Here is a 23661-nt window from a genome sequence, read left to right on the forward strand (position 1 = left end):
TCTAAATAATAATTTCCTTCTACCAAAAGACAATAGAGCTATTGATAACAAAGTAACAATTTATTTGCACATGGCTGGACTGTTTGGCTGGGAGACGGCGCTGTTGTGACCGCCGCGGCTGTCTCGGTGGAATGGGTGGGCTTTTCCCTCGTCACCGCCTGTAGTGTCTCATCAAGATAGATTTTTTGAGTCTTTCTTTTGTGGTGACCACTGCTTCGTGGCAGAATTTTCCTGGGGAACTTGTGTGGGGTTAGGGTTAGGGTTCCTGGGGGTTAGCTGGTTTGGCCGTGCGCGTTTCAGGCTGAGTCGAGGGACACTGAAGGGTGTGGAGGACGCGAGCGGCCGAGCATGGTGGTGCGGGCTCTGCTCGGCGAGCAGCACGGACTCAACGGCATCGTCCGCTGCACTGGTGGTCCAGGTCGTTCTGTTTGATCGTCCAGTGCCTGGCATCCCGGGCATCCTCCCGGTTGTTCTGCTTGGTCGTCCGCCGCCTGGCATCCTGGACGTCCTCCTGGTCATCGCACTTGGTCGTTCGTCGCCTGGCGTACCAGACGTCCTCCCGGTCATCTTGTTAGGACTTCCCGAGCCTGGCGTCCTGGTCGTCCATTTGGTCATATTCCGCCGGCGCCCCGGCTGTACGGCCCGGCCGTTCGTTCCGTTAAATCGGGTTGCGGGTCTTGCCAAATGTGCTACTGCCCCCCAGTGGCCAGTTTTATTGCTTTAAAATGGATTTTCAGCGTTGTGCTTTGGAGCAAAGTTGCATCAGAACCTAGAGATGTTGCTTGTGAAAAAAATAGTAAAAGACTTATAAATAGGTTTTTGGGACACTGAAACAATTAGAAATAGAAAGTACTGATATGTTTTAGGGAGCAAATGAGTTAATTTGAAAAATTATACCATTTACAGTTTTTTCTTTTCTGCAAAAAAAAAAAAAGAATAAATAATTTAAAATGAGAATATGAACAGCTTTTTTTTAAATTTATTGTTGCTATAGTGATCATGATTTGTAGAGATTAATTGCAGGATCAGCAAAGTTTTGGTCCTAAATTTAAAAAAAGTTCACATTTATTGCCGTTAGGTTAATCGCAATTATTGGCAGTGAATGAGTAAATATTGTTTTATTGTAAGGTTGTGGACTCTTTTTCTGTGTCCACCACATCTTTTTTCTCTCACAAATGCTTAAAGTTAATCACTTTCATGTTTTGGAAGAACCAAAACCTTGTAATATTACTGTACACATTAAAAAACAAATACTAGTATTAAAAAACAATTCATTGTTCTCTCAATTTTTGTCTTTTCAGTGTGATGACTGTTTTTTTCCCCCTGGTATTAGTATGCATTTTTGGGATTGAGAAAACTGGTTTGTGCAGCAATATCCCATGAGAGCAACCCTCCAAACCTTAACCAACTCGCCATCATGCCAAAAAAATGTTCGAACAAGCCTGAAACCATTTTGCATTTTGCCATACGGAAGACAAGAGGCCACTGCTGCTGATTCAAAGCTCAAAATCAAACATAACCGAGCTTTTAGCCCTTCCCGAGAAGACAGAGGTGTACCCCTGGGCTAAATGAAAAAGCAGCGAGTGGGTGAATGTTTAAGTGAGTGTGCTGCCGCTCCAACGGAGCAGAGGCAAGTGTTTTAGCGGCGGAAAGTGGCAACGGAGCCTGTGGTTTATTTGGCTCTTGTGCGATTAACGGCGAGGTCGCAGCCAGAGGCCTGCAGCTTGAAAGACAGACGCGCAAACAGAACTGTGTGAAACCGTTTGTCTGTCTCACACTTTTTGGCAGCCGCCACTTGCGAGGAAACAAAGCACAACGCCCGTGAAGGCTTGTTGGGGCTGAGATTAAATACAGCTGCTACTGTTAGGTCGAGGAACAGGACAGGTTTGACTTAACCATGAAGATTTGTGTTGACGCTTTTAACAAAAACACACTGTCTTTAAGCTGTGGAACCATGTTAAAGCAAAAGGTGGCGCTGTAACTGATTAGCCAGTTAACCAATCAGAGGCATGAAGAAAGTTAATTAATAAAAGGGTAATGAACAGTGTGGTTAATCTTACTTTAAAAAAAAGTAATTAGTTTACAGTTACAAATGAATTTGTCCAAAAAGTAATTGAGTTTGTAACTCAGTTACCTCATTGTAAGAGTAATTAGTTACTCACCAAAGTACAAGTACAAAAACCAATACCCAAACATTTAAATTTGGGTAAAAGGGCTCAAAGGAAAATTTTGCAATCAGTAATATAATTCTCTGTACCTGTATAACATTGCACTTAAACAGAGTACTATGTAACCCTCGAATTTTCAGTACAGTAACAAAGGAAATAAATAATGTTCACACATACTACATTCATTAAACCCGATACCCCAAAAATGTAAACATAGGTAATGACAAAGGAAAATATGGCCTTTAAAAAAGTGCAATTATCTTTATCTATATATTGCTGCACAATAGACAGAGCAATATCCAACACTTACTAGAAGTAGTGCCGGTGTTCGGCCATTCCTTACTACGCGGCGAAACGTGCTACCCAATGCTCAGCGCGCTTGCGCAAGCATCCGCACGCATGCGCACATCGGTTAGAAGCGGCGAGAACTCACTCATTTTTGTTTTTATTTAGGTTTTTAGAAATTTTTTACTGCCTCAAAGATACTTTGTTTTTTTTGTGTTAGCTTTGAAGCAGTTGACCACATTAGTCACGTAGCAAATTTAAACCATCCTTATTTGATATAACTACATTTAAGTATTTTCTTCAGGCATTTTTTAGTATGTTATGCCTGTATGCATCTAAACAAAACAAGTTTAAAAGCGCACGGTAGTACTTTGGGTGTCAAATTCGACTAATGTAGGACGTTTCGCCGATGTAGGATATTTTGGCAGAACACCGGTGTTCTTCCAGTTTGAGAACGCTACCCTTTAAATTCCCTGACCTGTCGCCATTATTGCTGTTTTAATGTTAATGTGTTTGCCAGAGCAAGCAGTGAGACAGCCTGATCAGGGCATCATCTGCCCACCTAGCCAATCATCATCGCGATTGCAATGGCCTCACCAACCCTTCCTTCCTCCCCCCTCCCACTCTGCTTTTTCCTCCCTCATGCTCTGCACTCTCCAGGAAGCTGATGTGTGATTACAAAATCAGACAACTCGCGCTTCATTCAGCCAAATTGTAGTAACGCGCCCCTTCACTTCCTCAGTAATGGTAACGGCGTTGCAAAGATGGGAAAACTATATAATTGGATTACTCACTACTAGTGTTATTAATAACGGCGTTAGAGTATAATGACGTTACTTACGCCATTATATTTTTCAGTAAGTGTTGGCGGCGTTACTATAATTTGTTTGAATGAACCGCTTGTTGTCTGATTTTGTCACAGGTTCTTGCGTTCCCATTAGCATTAGCATTTAGTATGGTTAGCATCATCTTAAACTCTTTTTTTGCATACAGTTCATGGCGTCCAGGGGGTACAATTAATTGAAAATAATGTACTGTTTTCCTGTTGAGTATGCATTATCATCACCAAATTGGTGTTGTCCTTGTAGATGTACAGTGGAGCAAATAAGTATTTAGTCAACCACTAACTGTGCAAGTTCTCCCACTTGAAAATATTAGAGAGGCCTGTAATTGTCAACATGGGTAAACCTCAACCAAGAGAGACAGAATGTGGGAAAAAAAACCAATTACATTGTTTGATTTTTAAAGAATTTATTTGCAAATCATGGTGGAAAATAAGTATTTGGTCAATACCAAAAGTTCATCTCAATACTTTGTTATGTACCCTTTGTTGGCAATAACGGAGACCAAACATTTTCTGTAACTCTTCACAAGCTTTTCACACACTGTTGCTGGTATTTTGGCCCATTCCTTCATGCAGATCTCCTCTAGAACAGTGATGTTTTGGGGCTGTTGTTGGGCAACACAGACTTTCAACTCCCTCCACAGATTTTCTATGGGGTTGAGATCTGGAGACTGGCTAGGCCACTCCAGGACCTTGAAATGCTTTTTACGAAGCCACTCCTTTTGTTTCCCTGGTTGTGTGTTTGGGATCATTGACATGCTGAAAGACCCAGCCACGTCTCATCTTCAATGCCCTTGCTGATGGAAGGAGATTTTCACTCAAAATCTCTCGATACTTGGCCCCATTCATTCTTTCCTTTACACAGATCAGTCGTCCTGGTCCCTTTGCAGAATGACAGCCCCAAAGCATGATGTTTCCACCCCCATGCTTCACAGTGGGTATGGTGTTCTTCGGATGCAATTTAGTATTCTTTCTCCTCCAAACACGAGAACCTGTGTTTCTACCAAAAAGTTCTATTTTGGTTTCATCTGACCATAACACATTCTCCCTGTCCTCTTCTGGATCATCCAAATTCTCTCTAGCGAACTGCAGACGGGCCTGGACGTGTACTGGCTTCAGCAGGGTGACACGTCTGGCAGTGCAGGATTTGAGTCCCTGGCGGCGCATTGTGTTACTGATAGTCGCCTTTGTTACTGTGGTCCCAGCTCTCTGTAGGTCATTCACTAGGTCCCCCCGTGTGGTTCTGGGATTTTTGCTCACCGTTCTTGTTATCATTTTGACGCCACGGGGTGAGATCTTGCATGGAGCCCCAGATCGAGGGAGATTATCTGTGGTCTTGTATGTCTTACGTCTTGGCGAGGACAGTACGATGACGTATAATACATGTTTTTAGTTTAAATTTTTATTTATTTTTTTATTTAGAGGTTGTTGTTTTTTTTATAAGACATTTAGAAGATTGAAATTACCGTAACTTTCTGACCATAAGCCGCTATTTTTTCCCCTCATTTTGAATCCTGCGGCTTATAGTCCAGTGCGGCTTATTTGTTGATTTTATTGGGTTAATACGTAAGACTTTATTTGACAGCGGCGTCGTAAGACTGCCATAATTATGACATGACACTAACATGGGCATTAATTAATGCTTATGACAGATGTCATCAAGTGTCATCCAGCAAACTATGTCACTAACTCCCTTATGTCCAGCTCAGATCTTTTACATCCATTCAGAAGTGAGATAATTTGTCTGATGGCACAAAATGACACCTGTCATAAGCATTCTTATGGTGCCAATGTCAAATAAAGTGTTACTAAATACCATAACTAACAATTAATGAAACAACTGGAACAGTAACTGAAGAAATAATTTGCACAGATTATGAATTTTGATTGTCATTTACATCTGTAGCGCTGTGATGCATGCGAGGAGGCATGTTGGACGACAGCAGTGTTGACAGCTGGTGGCAGCAGAGGTTGACTGTATCCCCCAAGTGAGCAGTGATATGCAAATTAAGTTTCTTAAAGCTTCATGGTGGTTCATTTGGTTTCATGACAGCCTTATGATGCCGCTGTCAAATATATTGTGACCAGTTAATATATTTTGGTGTAAATATCCAATAATATAGTGAGGATAGCTGCGGCTTATACGTCGGTGCAGTTGTCCCTGAACAAATGCCGTTTTCGTGTCAAATTTGGTGGGTGGCGGCTTTTAGTCAGGTGTGCCTTATAGTCCGAAAATTACGGTATATATATTTTTTATTTTAAGAAATACTTTTTTGAGAAAGAAATGGTAAAACGTAATTTTAGATCAAACCTTTTAAGGGGTTTCCCCCTTTGAGAATATTTGTAGCATAAAATTTTTACCCCGAAAATTATGACCTTACAATATACAACAAGGAGCATTTTTGTAAAAATCTTTTTGAAAAATGTTACATTTTATATATGAAATAGAAGTTTTTTTGAAGTGCGGGAGGACAATATCAATTAATTAATGGAGAAGGTAATCTTTTTCTGTACAATGTATATACATCTAGAAATGTGAAAAAGTATTTTTTCTACTAATGTGTGCTCAAATTTACTTCAAACCTTTATTAAAACAGAAAGAAAACGGCACGAAGATTGAAATTCTCTTTGACAGTTTATCACTCTATTTTGCCTTTGTCACTTTGTAACTCGCGTGCAGTTGCATCTTACACACACACAATCATGCACACGCACACGCACACACACAGTTTGAAGCTTGAGGCACGCTGAGAGGAAAAGTGTGAGTTACACAAGCTTTGACAAGGCCTAATTATGCGTGTCTCTAATGAACTGTAATTACTGACACGCACCAGAGCGCCGAGGTCCGTAAGCCGAGGACTTGTAGTCATTAGGCTGCCGTGTCGCCATTGTTTCTCCGCCGACTGACTGGGGAGCTGTTTGCTACTCCCTGTTGGGATGCTTCAGCCTCCTGCTTGTCTAATTGTTTCCTCCTTTCTTTGCAGTTTGATGGTGACAACATGTACATGAATGAAAACAACCATGAGTTCCTCCCGCCCAGCCAGGTGAGTTCACGTAGATCTCAGCGCTTGCTTCGGCGGGGATTGTTGACATTTCTTCCATTGGTGTCAAGGAAGTATGTTGACATGATATGTCTCGACCGAGCGAGATTGTGTCGTGATTAGCCTGTTTAGTTTACCCCGGGTTGTTTAAATGAGAGTCTTAACTGCAATTTTATCAGTTTTAATCTGTTCTGTTACCATGTGTGGAACTCAAAACAGCATTAAGATTGAGACTTTCTATAAGTTAAAAATTATATTGATATTGTAAATCAAGTCACTGGAAGTAAGTGGAAATATGTTGGAGTTATTTTGTAAGTGGAAGCATGTGTTAGACATCAGTCTGTCCTCAGTCCCGATATCCCAGAAATATCGGAATTGTATTGGCTTTTTATGCTTTTCGCAGTACAGGAGGTTCTTGGTATGTGACAAAATTTAACAAAATCAGAATTTCGACAAGTCGCAATGCTAACATATTCGTAAAATTATAAAAACTGTAAAAATTTGGATTTTAAAAAAAAAACAAAAAACACTTGAATTCAACATATAAAAACGGAGCACAAAATACTCTAGGCATACATTCTTTATCTTCTATGAGGAGCGTCTAATATTACTGCCTTCCTGAGAAGCAGCAGAATGAAATGTGCATTGTACTTTGAATGAGAAGGGGGACAAAAAGTACTTTATTTTTATTTTTTAAAATCAGGTTTTAGCAAGTATAATTTTACAATAGTGCTATTTTTCCTCATTTAAAACACATTGCAAAAAATCTTTTGTAATTTTGGAAGGCTGAAACAGATTATTAATTGAGGGTTTGGGTTCCGATTGTGGTCAAGGTAAAAAAAAAATGAACTTGAATCTCAAAGCATCACTATATTAGTTGTTATTTATTATTTAAAAAAAACTGACAACATATTTTTTAAGTAGTCTAATCGTCTAGTAATAGAGGTTGACTATCTCATTAGAACTCAGTACTTAAAGCAGTTAGGTAAATGAATGGCCTTACTCTTTGAATGAGAAGCCAGCATTTGCATTTCATAACTTCATCTTGTTCCTTTTTTGGGCAGGAACTTCAAACAGCCATTAAGCAGCAGCCATGGCTCTAATGCTGACTTTCACTTTATTTGAATTGTTTAGTTGTCATGAAGCAAGGCTTCACTTTTGAGTGATTCAGCCCTTATTGCAGTGGATGTTAGAATGGAGGAGGTGGGTGGAGGGGGTGATTATATGCATGGCAACCCTGCCCGACTACATTCTCTGCAGTAGCACAGCTGGTCCCGAACAACTGGGCGAGCATATGGTTGTGTTTGGACAGGCAGATTTGTCGGAGTTTGGGAAATAAGCCCATCTGACATCCGCGGGGGAGCTGGGAATTTGTCTCTGTCAATTGTAATTATCGCAGCCGACCCAGCGGCTACACTAGTTTCACGTTCCTGTTGAATTAGCTACTTTTTAAGCGGTTAATTTCATAATGCTCCGTTTCATTAAAAGCGTTGCTCAGAGCTTGGAAAGAGACAAGAGAGCTAGTCAGGAGGCTTTTTTTTTTGCCTTTTTTTTTCTTTGCCTATGATTTATAAAGTCGGTTTGGAGATCTCTGGTAATAAATAGACGGATGTCAGAGAGTGATTTTAGCACTGTTATCCGACATATTTCCCTGGCTGTCAAAGAACTCTTCAGATCCAGAGCTTTTATCATCCATTTGGAATTCAGCATCGTACAGCACTTGCCACTGACTGATTACAAGATGTGCTGATGTGCACTCTGCGTTTTTTTTTTCTTACTGGTGAACAGATAAAATCCTCGCAAATGTGGCACAGATGATTGACAGAGGAAGAAAGGTGGGGTTCACAAAGCAAGTCAAATGGCGTGAAACTGACGATTTTGCTTTGCCGCGTGTGTTATTCTCTGTTTACTCCCAATGACCTCATATTTGACATGCCCCTCGCTCTCTTTGCTATTTCACCAAGCTCCAGCCTCTCTTTTCAGCTGACAGGAGAGGACCCTCTAAGGGGCATATTTTAAACAATCACTAGTGTTATGTTCATAAGCAAACAGCAGCCACATTGCAGCTACTAATTGCCAAAGATGAACTCACTTCCTGCTATTAATGGCGATGGATGTCCAATCCCTTTGAGTTGGGATCAGTTGGATCAGGATGAACATTTTGGGTGTTATTATGTAGTTTTATTGAAGATGGTTCTTCATTACTAGAATACAGTGGTACCTCTACATACGAAGTTAATTCGTTCCAGGACCTTGTTTGTAAGTAGAAATGGTCGTATGTTGAGCAGGATTTTCCCATAAGAATACATTATAATTCCATTAATTCGTTCCACAGCCCGAAAACCTACACTAAATCCTTAATAAATGCTGCTGGCACAATTGCAAATAGCAATTACACAGAGCAAAAACAAATAAATTATGAATAAGAATCGGAATAATAATATAATAATAAAATTACTGATACCTGTAATAATGTTTGGAATCGGGTTCTAATAACCAGGGGCGCACATAAGTGGTCCGCATGCGCGCATGCGTACTGGACGTAGACAAACGCACTGGCCCTCAACGGCTTCCATACGCTTTTGCGTACCGATGGCTGACCACTGTATTTGTGGCGGACACGAGAAAATAACTTCTCAAAATGTTGAAGAGGCAGGCCACACTGAGTAATTACTTCCGTGTTCCCCTACCCCCGTTAAAAGACAGACAGACGACAGAGACGTCACCGGAGCTACCGAAAAAAAGGACTTTTGCTGAAAAGTGGCTACAGGAGGTACCATGGCTAGAAGCAAATGATGCTCGCACGGAAATGCGGTACAAAATGTCCCGTGAGAATCCCAATGTCGCCGATAAGAGCAGCGCATGTTATGTAGGGTCAAAGAATTTCAGCCATCCAAACTTTGAAAAGCACGAAAAAAACAGAGCATGTGGCAATTAAGCAAACTATCGATGTCAGACATGACCCCACTCGCCCTATGGACAAGTCGCGGAATAAAGGTAATGAACAGCGACATGCACTGACAAAGGTGTTTTTGATCGCATTTTACAAAGCTAAACATGCACGTTCAATGAGGTCTTATGAGGAGGACATCCCACTTTTAAAAAGGCTTGGAGTTAATGTGGGAGCCGCATAATGCCCTTTATTTTGAATTGGTGCTTTTTATTTCTTTACATTTCACTTCAAAGTAATGGCAATGTTGTTGTGCCAGTTGATGTTAATCAAGCATTAATTGTTAATATAATTAATTAAAGTTAATTGGCTCTAAGTAAAGCTTGTCATAAATTTATCGCATCAGGCGGGTCAGCTCTCAAGCTCAATGAGGACCAAGTCACATCTCCAGGTCCTCCTCTGAGAACCTGGGCGAAAAAATTATGTGCACCCCTGCTAATAACGAACCGTGTGGCTGACTTGACAGAGTGAGAGAGGGACTTTTTACTTTCACTTTGTTCAACTGCGGCAGACAGTAGGCATGTTGTGTTGCACAAGTTCTTAAATAAATAATTAAAAACCTGACGAAGCTGGCGATGTTTTGGCGATGTTACCACAATAATAATTGCCACCTTAACTTATAAAGACTGGCGAACGGTGGTCGGAGGAGGACCGTCGAGATCGTAGACATTCTACGGCCGTATTTTCAAGCCAGTTCACGGACGTGCGCAACACGCTCATATTTTTCTATCATTTCCATCTTCATTTCAATGGTCAGCCGAACGGTTTCTCTTTTTTCACCACCTGCACTCACATTCTTGGAACTTATGTTGATTTCTCTCACAAGAAAATCAGCCGTGCATCCGTCTTGCAGGAAAACAAACAAACTGTGGCGCTGTCATAAATTGTGGTATTTCTAGCATGTTGTCGGATGTAGAAACAAATGGCAAGTCAAATTTTACGTCAAATGTCGAAAAGATCGTGTGTCAAAGCGATCGTATGTCGAGGTATCACTGTACTTTGTCAATGTTGGGGGACTGATACAGGTAGTCCCTAGCCTGGTACACCAGACTCACCGCTGTTCCAGCTATTGAGTCTGGCCACCATTCAGCGAATAAAATTTCCAGGGCGAGCAAGCCATAGCACACAGACAGCGGAGTGGACCAATCAGCGACTGGCGAACGTGACGTTAGTAAAGCGGCGAGGGACTTGTAAGTGGAAGTGAACATACGAGGAGAGTGGAATTTATTCAACATGGCTAGCGCGAGACAGACTGCTTTCAATGACTTGTGTCGATGTATTTTTGGTAATTTAAAACTGATTTTACCGTGGATTGGAACATATTCTCTGCGCTCCTGTTCGCCATTTGTGTTGTTGTGGAGACGACTTCCGACGCGGAAGAGTGACGTTACTCGTTAAGAACACATCACGCTAATAAACAAATCTGATTAGATTGATTTTGTGCTTGCTCGAGAGGCCGTTAATGGGCTGGGTCCCAGACTATTTTCACAGTGTTTGAAAAATACAGGGAGAACAGTCCAGCCGTGCCAGGCAAGGTAGTCCCCGGTTTCCTAATGAGTTTCGTTCCTGCGCTGGCGATGTAACCCAGATTTCTGCGTGAGTCAGAAATAACCCTTTAAATACCCTAAAACAGCCTCTTAACAAAAAAAAAACAAAACAAAAAAACCTATCCAAAAACAAATATATACGTCATTGTACTGTCCTCGCCAAGGTATTGGAGCTAAGTCCTAGCTAGACAGTGAGCTAAACTCCAAAATGACATGTCAGATGTCCGTGTGGTTTGCTGACTTTTATTCAGCTGCTCACCACATCAACATTTGCAGAATTAAAATAAAATAAAGTGAAATTAAATCAGTCTCATCTTCAATAACAGCAATTCATATTTGCGTTTACAAATAGCTACTGACACAGCAATAGCAAATGATTAGCATGTATCAATTTGCGTCGGCACATCATCAAAAACAATCAGATAAACTCGCCCCAAGAATTCGACCACAGTTGAAAACGCACAATAAACAGTAAAAAAGGAGTTATATACATCCGTCATCTCTGGATGTTTCGCAAGCAACAAATGTGCGCGCAGGTTTCACCCCTGTTACTCGGCTGTGTGTGCGTGTCGTGTGTGGACTGGGCCGGCACGTCTGTACATGCTCTCGCTTCCTGTTCTACGCTTCATGCGCCAAAGTAAAAGCATGCATACCAAAACAAAAGTTAAACTTAAAAAAAAAAAAAAAAAAAAAAAAAAAAAGGCCAGGAGCAAGTGCTGTAAAGTCGAAATCGTGCAAGTAAGGTCCATCGTAACTCGGGGACTACCTGTGTTTTTTTGTTTTCAAATTCCAGCTGAAAAGAACCACGAAAAATGAAAGAAATAGCTGCGGGCGCTCAAGAGATTCATTCTGTCAGATTAACATACCCGTATAATTATATAGCGCTTTCCCACACATTAAAGGTACCCTTTACTTTAAGTTTTGACATTATTTTTTATTACTTTGGATTCAATTTTAACAAGTTTGCATGAAAATATGTGTTGATAGTGCCAGAATGTTATTTTTAATTTATTTAGATAGTCCTTTTTCGGCTCTTCTAGAGTAGGGGTCCCCAACGACCGGGCCGCGGACCAGTACCAGTCCGTGGCGCATGTGGTACTGGGCCGCGCAGATATAATAAATAATTTATTAATGACTGCATTCTGGCCGATTGACTTTGGCCTGTGCCGCTTAACACACCAATATCCCTGTCTACTCTGGATATACAACTACACGATGGGAGATGGTCATAGAAATGCATTGATTGGACTGTTAGCAGTACATCTTGTTTTGTATATCTATGTGCGCTTGGCCCCGATAATAACGTATGACGTAGGGCGGGCACATCACATGTGTTCCTGGAAATAATTAGCCCCCACACTAGAATGACTGAAAAACTGACGACTTTGGACAGATTTTTTATACGGGGAAAAGGGAACCTGACGGGCCAGAAGATAAGCCTACAACCTCGAAGAAAACAAAATCTATGCTACTTCCCAATCACTAAAGACCCACGAACTGCGAAGGTGCGGATTCGTGACCCGTATGTGAATAAACCGAGTTATTCGAGCATGTCTGTGCAACAGGAATATCAGCTTGTAGAGATCGCAAATCACAGCGACTTAAACGTACATATGAGACAACAACTCTACCGAAGTTCTGGATTAAAGTCATTTCACAATATCCTGACATCGCTAGGAGCGCGCTGAAAACTGTGCTACAATTTCCAACATCGTGTATTTGTGATGCCAGCTTCTCTCACTCTCCCATCTCGGGACCATCTCGTCTCAACGAAACAAACTCAGGCCTCCCACTGATTCAGCGGGTGAGTTGTATTTTTGTCCCTGCACTTAACATTTAACATGACGGGGCTAAAAACAAATGCTATTTTATATTTGCTGTATTTTTCTGCCGCACATTGCCGGTGTTCTGACAAAGTTGGCATGCGCGTAATGTTAAAAAGGACCGCGAATGCAGCGATTCCAAAGTACACACTACAAACTTTCTTTAAAGAAAGGAATATTAACTTACGTTTGCCATGTTAACTGCTCACAACTGCTCGCAGCTCTCTCACTTAACGACTTCGCTGTGTCGTTAAGCATTAATTTACGCCATTTTCGTGTTGCACATGTATGTTTATGATGTAAATAGTTTTTTAGCACCGTTCGATAACATTGAGAGTCCAACTGAATATAAAATAGGACTTTTTTCACCGCCACAAAAGCTTTGGGAGCAAAATTTTATAAGGGTGCAAAATTTGACAGACCACCGGTCCGTGGAAAAAAAGACCCAAATCAGACCGGTCCGTGGTGCAAAAAAGGTTGGGGACCGCTGTTCTAGAGAATTGCAGTTTCTCGTTAATATGTAGCTGACGGGAGCTAATTTGAATACTCTTTGCTGTGATCCGCCATCAGTGGAGTGGGAGTGTCGGTCGGAAGCTCGCTTAGAAATGCTTGTGGGGACTGACACATGATGGGGTCGTGGGGAAAGTCGATCGTGGACCAGGCGAGGAAGAAAGTGCCTCTTAGTGAGCTAGAAGACAAACAGTGGCATGGGGATAAAAAGTCAGGTTTACCTGTAAGTCAGGTTTACCTTAAAGTCCAAAAGTCACGGTAATTCAATACAATTATCACAATTGATATAACGTTACAGTGAAGGAATTTAATTTATCCCGTGAAATCGCAGCATTGGCCAGAAAAATCTCAATTTGATTTTTTTTCTAGAATTGTTCAGCACTAATCAACATTCTTATTAAACTGATTTGCTGTCATTGAGTCCTCCCAGTCATAATTGACAAAATTACAGAACGGTTTGCTAAAAGAAACATTTTTCTGAAATATAACGCTTAGAAAAGATCGTCTTTGTTGTGCCGTTTCACATTTAACAAATGGCCTACTGACTCCAGAGACCTATTCCTATAGAAGCCATTAAAAAGCCAGTGTTGCCTTGAAATTATTTTAGTTCTTATTTCTCATTTTCTTGTTTATCTCTATTGCAAATTGAATTAAAAGGAAAAAACTGGAAATATAAGTATGCACTTGTTTGTTAAAAAAAAAAAAAAAAAAAAAAACTTGACCATGCAGTGAAAGTTAGCATACAGAGAAATGAGAAATGAGAGCGCTGCGGGGATCATGTTTATAAACTTATTTAATTCTTGAGGAAACATTACCTCATTCCCGACATGTTGCGGCTTAAAAAAAAAAAAACTACAAAAACAAAATCGTAGCGCCTGAAGCTCATTTTCCTGTTCTCGGCACTTCATCATCCTCCAGTTCTTTGACTCCCCCTCATTTGCTCCTGTTTCTCGCAAGTTCCTCTTTTTCTCCTTCACACCTCATTGCATTTAAATGCATTTGGGTCAGCGGCTCGGCGTGCACAAGTAGAAAGTGTGGGTGCGAATACAAGCATTCGCACAGGATGTTCAAAGCTGAAGTGCCAATGCATGAATCTGGCCACGCCTTTCTTTTGTTGTTCCCCAGTTTTATCCATGTTGATATTTACAGTGTATTTACCCTTTATATGGCACCCATTTTTTTTAACTCAATGTAGCCATTAGGAGTGGGAAACTCTTGGTACCAAACGATACGATACGATTTACGATACAAAGCTCACGATAACGATGATCTGACGATGTAGCAATACAACGATTTTCGATACATTGGTCAGGAAATCATTCTAGGATATTCTACAAAAAAACTAATAAACAGAAAAACAAACTTTTGCTGTAAATTAGAATGAGTTTATCACGAGTAGACGTCCAATCCATTTGAAATGGGAGGGTGACAGCGAAGTTCATTCGCTGCCATCCCTCCTACTTCAAACAGATTGAACGTCTATGGCCATCAGTGGCAACCAATGCCAGGCAAGGAGTAATTTTTGGCCATTTAAGGTCATTTACCTGTTGTTTTTCAGTTATTCCTGTTGATTTTGGGGTATTTTATGGGTCACTTGCTGTTTATTTTGCGTTACAGAACAGGAAGTGACCTGGGAATCACCCAAATGAATATGCAGTGAATCAAACTCAACCGGAAATGACCTGTAAATGTCCTAAAATGAAAAGCAAGTGACCTGTAAATGCCCCGAAAATCGGACCGAATGACTGTGAATGCTCTGGTTTTGAATGAACAAACGTTCCCTGTCTAAATGGATTGGGCGTCGAGCACCGTCAATGGCAGGCCTTTTTTTTTTTTTTTTTTAATGTATTTATTTATTTTAATTGACACCTTTTTAAAATGATATCTTGATTCTTGACAGGAGCATATCGATAGCCTTTTGGAATACAAAGTATCACGATATATCACCATTTCGATATATTGTCACACCCCTAGTAGCCATCAAAGGTGCTAGACGTCCAGTCCATTTTGACTGTGAATGACCAAATGTTCATTTTCCCCTCCCATTCAAAATGGATTGAACATCTTGCACTGTCAATTAGGGCTGTAACTAACGATTATTACGATTATGATCAGACGATTAATTAAACGATTAATCAGATGAATGTCACTTTCATTTACCTTAAAGTTGTTTTTGGCATGTTGTAAGTAGCAATGTAGACAAAATGAATGACTATTTCTTTCAACTGTATCGGTTATCAAAATGTGTTCAACTAATTTATAAATTGATTAATTGTTACAGCCATATTAAGAAGCTAGTTTAAACAGTAAGATGTCTGAAACTTGGCAAAAATGTGAATTGCTGTTTTCCCAAATAAAAGCAGATTTTTGTTCATGCTCTGCTTTGACTTAACAAAAATATAATGAATAAATCTAATAATATTTACAACTGAGAAGTTGTGTATATATTATATTTTCAAGAATTTAGACAAGTTTAAGGTGAAGAAAGTCCTAAACGATTAATTGTTTATCAAAATAGTTGTTGATTAATTTGCTAATCGATTAGTGGTCATTTAATCGATTAATTGTTGTACCTCTACGGTCAATGGCACTGAAACATGAGCATTCATAGTTCCGGTTTAAATGAATTGGACATTTACCGTTTTCAATTCGTAGGCAATGAGTAAATGTGAAAATGAAAAAATAGGTGTTTCATTTTGAGGCAAAAGAGACATTGTTACGCAGCAAGGTAAGCAATACTCAGGCACTTTATGCATACCCATGGGCACTCATACAAGGTGTGTGATTGGTTCCTGCTGAGAGCACTATTGCAGCCTCTCCCATTATGATTAACCCACAAGACTGCCGCCAATAAGGGTAACTTCTTCCTGCGAGCTGATTGGTCGTGCACCATCGCAACCGCCCCCATTATGATCGACGGACAAGTCCACCAATAAGCGTGGCCTTATCCCATCAGCTGATTGGCTGCGTACCATCACAGCCTCCCCTATGCTAATTGACAATCAATGGAACAAATGAGAGTGGATTTATCTCATGAGCTGATTGGCTGCACACATCGTAGCCTAGCCCAACCTCCTACCTTGTTCTATCGCCAGTCTCATGGGGGAATTTCAGCAAGAGGCCTTCACAGGTCATTTTCAGCAGTACTTTTCATTGTTTTTACCTCACTCTATTCCCGTCAAACACCTCCAAGACCTCTGATGCAGCGTTACTTTTCACCATTTTGCCCACTCTGAGAGCACGCTAAACTCTCTACAAACCTCCAAAACCTCAAGAGGAGGTTCAACAACTTTTTGCCCACAAACGGATCACTCTATCCCCCCCAAACACCTCCAAGACTTTTTCATTCATTTTCAGTGGTACTTTTCACCATTTTTACCCACTTTGAGAGCACACAAAGTATGCTACAAACCTCCAACATCTCCGGGGATATTTTAACTTTTATTTTACCAGCAAATAAAGCATCATATCCCCGCTACACGCGCTCCGCTTGTGAGCGGACCTACACAAAATTCCAGGAGGTGTGGCAAGTTCCCCGCATGATCACGCAGGACCTGTAATTAAATCCTACTTCGCGGTTTTTCACTTTCACGGGGTGGGGCGTTCTGTCTCCATTAACTGCGAAAAGAGGGTCACTGTATTATGAAATTCAAACAACAACAACAAAAAATGTTTTCCTTTACAGGGATAGAGGTCACCATAGTAAACGGCTATTCTATTCAAATGTTGACACGAAAGATGAAGAAACATTTAGATAGCAAGTGACTATTTTTGGCCATTAAAGAAATTTCAAATACAAAACAATTAACGCTTAGCGCAATTTCAGCCGAGTCTCTGTAAGGGTTAGAAGAAAAAAAGTCATAATTTGTGCATGAGATGGTAATCTATAATTGTTCGTTAAAATATATGAAATAACTACAAATTACAATTTTTTTTTTTTTAAATGATATTATAATTTGAATTAAAATTTGAGACCTGGCATCCACATATAGTATGTGGACATCACATTTTGGGTCATATAGGGTACACTTTGTAGACCAAATGTTATTGTGGCCTATATGACCCAAAATGTGATGTTCACATACAGTATGTGGACACCAGGTCTTTATGAGTCCATTCTTCGATCCGGCCCTCTAAGCATTTAAAGCAAGAGCATGATCAAGAGTCCTGGAATTTCTGTTACGTTAATTTGACCATTTCTTCCATAAACAGGGTTCACGTAGATCTTTGAAAAGTCTTAAAAGGCATTGAATTAATAAAAAAAAAAAAAAAAAAAGGCCTTAATTCAGAGCATTTTTAGGTTTTAGAGTTCATTCATTTATCGTCACATATACCAGGTATCCACAGAGGTTGTTAAGCAGTGTCTGACCAAGCCATGATAGTAATCATTTTACATTCGAGTGAGAATGCAGAAATTTAGTACTACAAGGGGAAAAAATAATGGTCTATGTTTAAAAAAAAAAAAAACACGATTTTGGTACAGCATCGGCCTACGTATACCACGCAGCCAGTTGGCCGAATTGGTATCGGAAGCCAAAAAAATAGTATAGGTGCAACACTAATTCGGAGCCTTAATATCGATGCACTTTCCTTTCCAAAAGTGCTTACCTGCAGGTCACCTAACTCTTTTCCAACATCCCTAACCCTAGGACTAAATCAAATTCCATTACAAATATGGACTTTGGATCATTCCATGTTGGGATTTTGCTCAAGTTCATGCCCTCTCAGGAGCATAGGGTGACACAGATTCATGGATCCTGTTCTTTGTCGTCCCCTGTGGCCATTCATCGTCTCCAGACAAGCTGGAAAATACCATCCCCATCCTCTCAAAAGGCCTGCGAACATAAAAACCTCATAGTTGACAGTTTAATATGAGCAATGAATTTGGAGTGCCTTTTTTTCCCCTCCTTGCGAGACCTTCGACTGAAGTGGGATTTCACTCGCTGATTGTGAGCGGAACAGCAAGCACATTCAAAAGATTGCGTTCTCATGGCATCGCGGGCGAACTGGAAAAGAAACTTCATCAGCACTTTACCTTGACGATTCTTCGCTTTGATGTCTTCTTCCCTGACTTATGAATCCGTTTAACAAGACCGCGTTTGAGAGGAATATGTCATAAGGAGGGGGGGAAGGAAAATGAGCAAATGGAAGAGAGGAGGCTGAGCAAGTCGGATGAACTACACGGGGGAATAATTCCGCTAATGGAGTGACTGTTTGGATATTCAGCAGAAGTAGGAATCGGAGATTATGATCTTGCAATTAGTGTAACAAGGTTTTATTGATTGGCTGTCGCTGTAGCGTCTCTGCAGCCAAAAAAACGCCGCATGTGGTTTTAGCATGCACTACATGTGGCATGTTTAGCGAGCCAGCCTCTCTAGTTGGGAGTTACCATCCGGCTCGCGGCATCAAAGCTGGAACATTATGGATTGCCGAGTTGAAAGGACCGCATTTGCATTTCTTTCACTTTTAAGTTAATATGTTGCCCTCAAAGTAAAACACAGGTACGAAAAGGAAACATCTGGTCGTGAATGATTGAATTTATGTTTTAGTGGCTCATTTGCTTTGACAGATCACTGATTTGTCTTTAATTACTGCAGCAATAAGCACATGTGGCAGCTCACAGTGGGTCTTTCATGTGTATTAAAAGACCCAGTAAGGAATCATTTTGGTTAGATGGTATTTGGTACTCCCCTTGTAGTTATGGAGTGTACAGTGGACCCCCGCTATTCCGGGGGACTAAATAGCGAATTCCCGTGAAGGATTGATGCTCAATAAAAAATACCACGCACTATGATCCCAAAACAAATGAATGGCTTTCACTTATATATATATATATATATATATATATATATATATGTCTTCAAACATTGTTATACCCTTAAAATTACCGTACTATAAACAACTTACGCATGCACATACTCAATGTACAGTTTCTACACTTACACGTCAACAATTCTGATAATGATGATGAAGAATTGTGATGATGAATTTACCCTATAAATTGATTGTTTATTGATCTGAAACCGCCAGATCAAGGAACTGAGAACATGAACTGACAGGTGAAGACAGGTTGAGTGACATTTTCTTGACTTGTAACAGTTCTGACTGGTTTAGTCGTAGTTTGGTAAAACTACCGTGATTCCAAGCAGACATGGAGACTGTCATCTTAGCTACTACTCCTGACTGTCACTCACAAATAAATTAGTGGTGCACTATAATTATCGGTCCGATAATTATCTGTCCGATAATAGGAATTATGACCTCACCCCAATAAATCCGATAAGATTATATATTATCGGACCTATTGGCACGGTGTCGGATTGGGATGTGTCCGTTTATTTCCACTCCTGTTTTGCCAGTACGCAAAGTTTTGTTACTGTTGTAAAGGCCATATTTTTTGTTCACTGAGTTATAAACCTTACTATGGCAATTAGCAAATGTTTGCATTTAACAGTGGTATGTTTCCAAGTTCTTGAGAGGCCTTTGGTTATTGATAGGCTTGCTGTTCTATAATTGCCAGGTTAAGAAAGTTGTTTCATCGACCAAGATGACAAAAGTCTTCTCTCTTGTTGCACCAAATGTTTTAACTGCTGACAAAGCACAATAGCTGTTGGGTTCATGTTTGTTTTAGATCAGTGGAACACATCATCAATGATATTGACTGATTGATTGTGATTGACTCAAATTATACCTATTTGAAAAAATTAATATGGGCACTTTATTTGAAGTCAAAACTGTTCTTGTATTTGTTTTGTTCATTATAATAATATTCATGTAATCATGAAAATTCTGGTTCGGTCAAAGGCAAATCTATGCTGAATCAACCACTAGTATTTCTGACCTACAGGTGTTCAAAAACTCAGGTGAATATTACATTGAAAAATTTTATATAAATTATCGGTTATCGTATTGGTATCGGCCTTGAGGAGCAGGAAGTTATCGATATCGGTATCGGTTTAAAAAAATTGATATTGTGCACCCCTAAAATGAATAAAACCTATACTTATATGTTTTTACTAATAATAAAATAGGTTTTTACTACTGCTAATAAGAATAATACAAGAAAATTATATAGCGCTTTTCAAGACACTCAAAGACGCTTTAGATTAATTTATTTATTCGCTCCACACTAGGTGGCGAGAAGCTGCTTCTGTAGCTGCCATGGGGCAGACTGACAGAAGCGAGGCAGCCAATTTGTGTTATCATCCCTTCTGACCATAACCAAGCACTACTTTCACACAAACAAGTTGGGAAAACTGTCTTGCCCAAGGACACATCAACAGTCTACCTCCACAGTCTACACAAGTGGGAGCCAGCAACTCAACCAACTGTGCCTATCTATTGTCCTTCTATGTAGGAACTGAACTGCTAAAATTTGTATTAGATTTGTAATTTAATAGGTTATCAGAAGTTCTGGTTGTCCATGCATACTAATGCTGAGAACTTTAACATAATATATCACCAAAACGATAGTAAATGATTTATTGTCATAAATTATTATTAAAACACTACAAAAGTAAGGTGGCACGGTGCAAGAGTGGTTAGCATGTCCGCCTCACAGTGTTAAGATCAAGTGTTCCGACTCTGGCCTTCCAGTGTGGAGTTTGCATGTTCTCCCCATGCCTTCAGGGGTTTTGTCTGGGTACTTCGATTTTCTTCCATAACCCAAAAACATGCTTGGTAAGCTGGTTGAACACTCCAAATTGTACCTTGGAATGAGTGTGTGCGTGAATGGTTGTTCGGCTCCTTGTACCCTGCAAAACACTTCAGCACTCCTGCGATGCCCGTGAGGAATAGTGCCTCGGAAGATGAATGAATGAATTACAAAAATATTCTGTACTTAACTCTATGGTGCTGATACTTCTTAAGTCAGTAATGCGGAACGGCCACTTGATGTCCTGTCACCAACAAACAAGGGGTGTGATTAATCACCACACAACACAAACATGTGGTGCATAAATATGTCAAACAGTCAACTAATTGATGGTGGTAGACGTCCAATCAATTTGAACTGGGATGGCTGACAGCAAATTATCTTGTTTCAGTGGCATTGACAGCTATAGACATCCAATCCATTTGAATGTTCATTCGCTGCCACGTTCCCAGTTCAAATTTTCAAATGGATTGGACTTTTATAAGTGAGTGGCAGGGAATGAGTTAACAAATGTCAACACACATAGCTACGAGTACACTGGGAAAGAATCAACCACTAATCAAGACAAACATGTAAATACAGGTAGTCCCCGGGTTACGAACGAGTTCTGTTCTTAGGCTGGCGATGTAACCCGAATTTCCACGGAAGTCGGAAGTAACCCTTTAAGATACCCTCTGAAACTCAAAATGACTGTCCAAAAACATGTATTATACATTATATTAATAAGATAAAGTTAAAAAATAAGATACAGTGAGGAGTGTTATGTTAACTACTGAGTGTTGTGCATCTAAAAAAAAAAAAAAAACAAACAAAAAAAAAAAAACTGGAAACAGAATGGCGGACGAGACTCCGGCGTCGTAAAGGCGAAATCACGTAAGCCGGGTGCGACATAACCCGGGGACTACCGTATTTTTCGGACTAAGTCGCAGGTTTTTTCATAGCTTGGCTGGGGGTGCGACTTATACTCAGGAGCGACGTATGTGTGAAATTATTAACACATTATGGTATCATTTCACATGTTATTTTGGTGTCCTGGAGTGACACTGATGGTTTGGTAAACTTGTTAGCATGTTCTTTATGCTATAGTTATCTGAATAACTCTTAATAGCTATGGCCACGTGCGCGTTCTGCCTTTGGCAATGTGTGTTCAATTGTATATTGACTTTTTCATATTGAAATGCATGCTTTTAGTTTGTGGCGCTTTCACGACCAAGTGGGGGCGCACTCACACTTGTTTGCGAGAAGAAGAGGGCTCACACGCCAGAAGAAGACGGACAGCTACGCAGCGTCTGAGCGAGTGGTCAAGAGAGAGAAAAACACGGCTGCGAACCTACGTTCATTGTTTATGCTTGCAAAATACCTCTACAAAGGCAATGCCTGTGTATCATCTCTTCTGTTGTTGTTGTGTGTTTTCCACCCACGATCGGACACTTAGAGCCAGTTGTGTGGTTGTTTGAACGATGTGCTAATGCTAGCGAACGCAGCTAATTATCATTTATTTACGTTGATGCGAACCTGTTTGGTATCGAGGACGAAATTGATTCAGCAAATTATACGGACGTCCAGCATCGTCATTTTGGGATTTTAGTTCGCTGTATAGCCAGGACCGAGCCATAGCGTCCTGGTAAGGACAGTATATTCGCATTTCGTTGTTCATGCATCATGTAACATCATACTGTACACTTATTCAGCATGTTGTTCTCTATTGTGTTTTTATATTAAATTGCCTTTCAATATGACATATCTGTTCTATGTGTTGGATTTTATCAAGTAAATTTCCCCTAAAAATGCGACTTATACTCCGGTGCGACTTATATATGTTTTTTTCCTCTTCATTGGGCATTTTATGGCTGGTGCGACTTATACTCGGGTGCGACTTATCGTCCGAAAAATACAATACTTGTATTAGTAACTTTTTCCATCAAAAAATTAAAAATATGCTAAATGCATATTGTTATCATGATATGAAATAGCACGTGTAGTCATGGAGGATTTTTTCATACCCTGCAATTGACTAACAACTAGTCTGGGCTCTTGCCAAAATCAGATGCAAGTCAAGCAGTATAGTAAATGGATGGATGAGCGAATTTAACAAGGAGAGAGTGTCTAACATGTCTAATATTGCCTTGTGACGTGAGTGTTGTGTCTGTCTTCATGTTGGCCAATAGGATGCGAGGGCCTACATAAACACATTAAGGTTGCCATTAGTTTCGTCTCATTACTGGGGGCGATGCGGGTGGGGGCTTGAAAAACGGGTCTTACACAAATATACGCCCATGTATGGTGCCATGTAGGGCCAGGAGAGCTTTTAAATGGACACGATGCATTGAAAGGGGGCTTGTAAATGACTGCACCAAGGCCACAGAGAAAAAGCAAAAATGAGAGAGTGAGTGCGCTTTCCATCTCTCTTCTGCCGCCACAAATATGCCTGCACATCTTTTTGCTTTGTCTCCCTGTCCCTGCATTGTCAGCACGCGGGCTATAGAAATATTTTGGCAGGCTGCTGGTTGTTTTCATTTTCACAAAAGATGTATCTGAGGGGGTGGGAGTGAGGTGGAGGGAAGCCGGGGGAGGGAAGGTGCAGTCGGTGGGAAACGGCGCGGAGAGTCGGCGTCAAGTCAGGCGGACATTTAAGCAAAAGCGGGATGGAAAGTGGTAAGAATTGCTTGTGGAGAGGAGGAAAAATGAAAACAGTAGAAGGGGGGTGGAAAAGCGGAGCTAAGAGATCAATGTGCAGATGAGGTGAGTCAGGTGAAGGGAGGAATTAGGGTGAGGAATCAATGAAAAAGAGACGGGGTAACGGCTACAGAACCCCCCACTTCCAATCTAAACAGCAGGA

At 40.5% G+C, this 23661-nt stretch overlaps 1 protein-coding gene across 3 annotated transcripts in view; it reads left to right on the top strand.

Moving 5' to 3' along the window:
• Nucleotides 1-23661, top strand: part of LOC130922420 (TOX high mobility group box family member 2) — a 255295-nt gene that overhangs the window by 109243 nt on the left and 122391 nt on the right. For all 3 annotated transcript variants that reach the window (XM_057847182.1, XM_057847181.1, XM_057847183.1), the window contains exon 3: nucleotides 6282-6341. In XM_057847182.1, coding sequence (XP_057703165.1) covers nucleotides 6282-6341 — 60 coding nt within the window. The remainder of the gene's footprint in view (nucleotides 1-6281; nucleotides 6342-23661) is intronic.

The sequence above is a fragment of the Corythoichthys intestinalis genome, chromosome 9 (assembly GCF_030265065.1).
Source record: "Corythoichthys intestinalis isolate RoL2023-P3 chromosome 9, ASM3026506v1, whole genome shotgun sequence".
Taxonomy (NCBI): Eukaryota; Metazoa; Chordata; class Actinopteri; order Syngnathiformes; family Syngnathidae; genus Corythoichthys; species Corythoichthys intestinalis.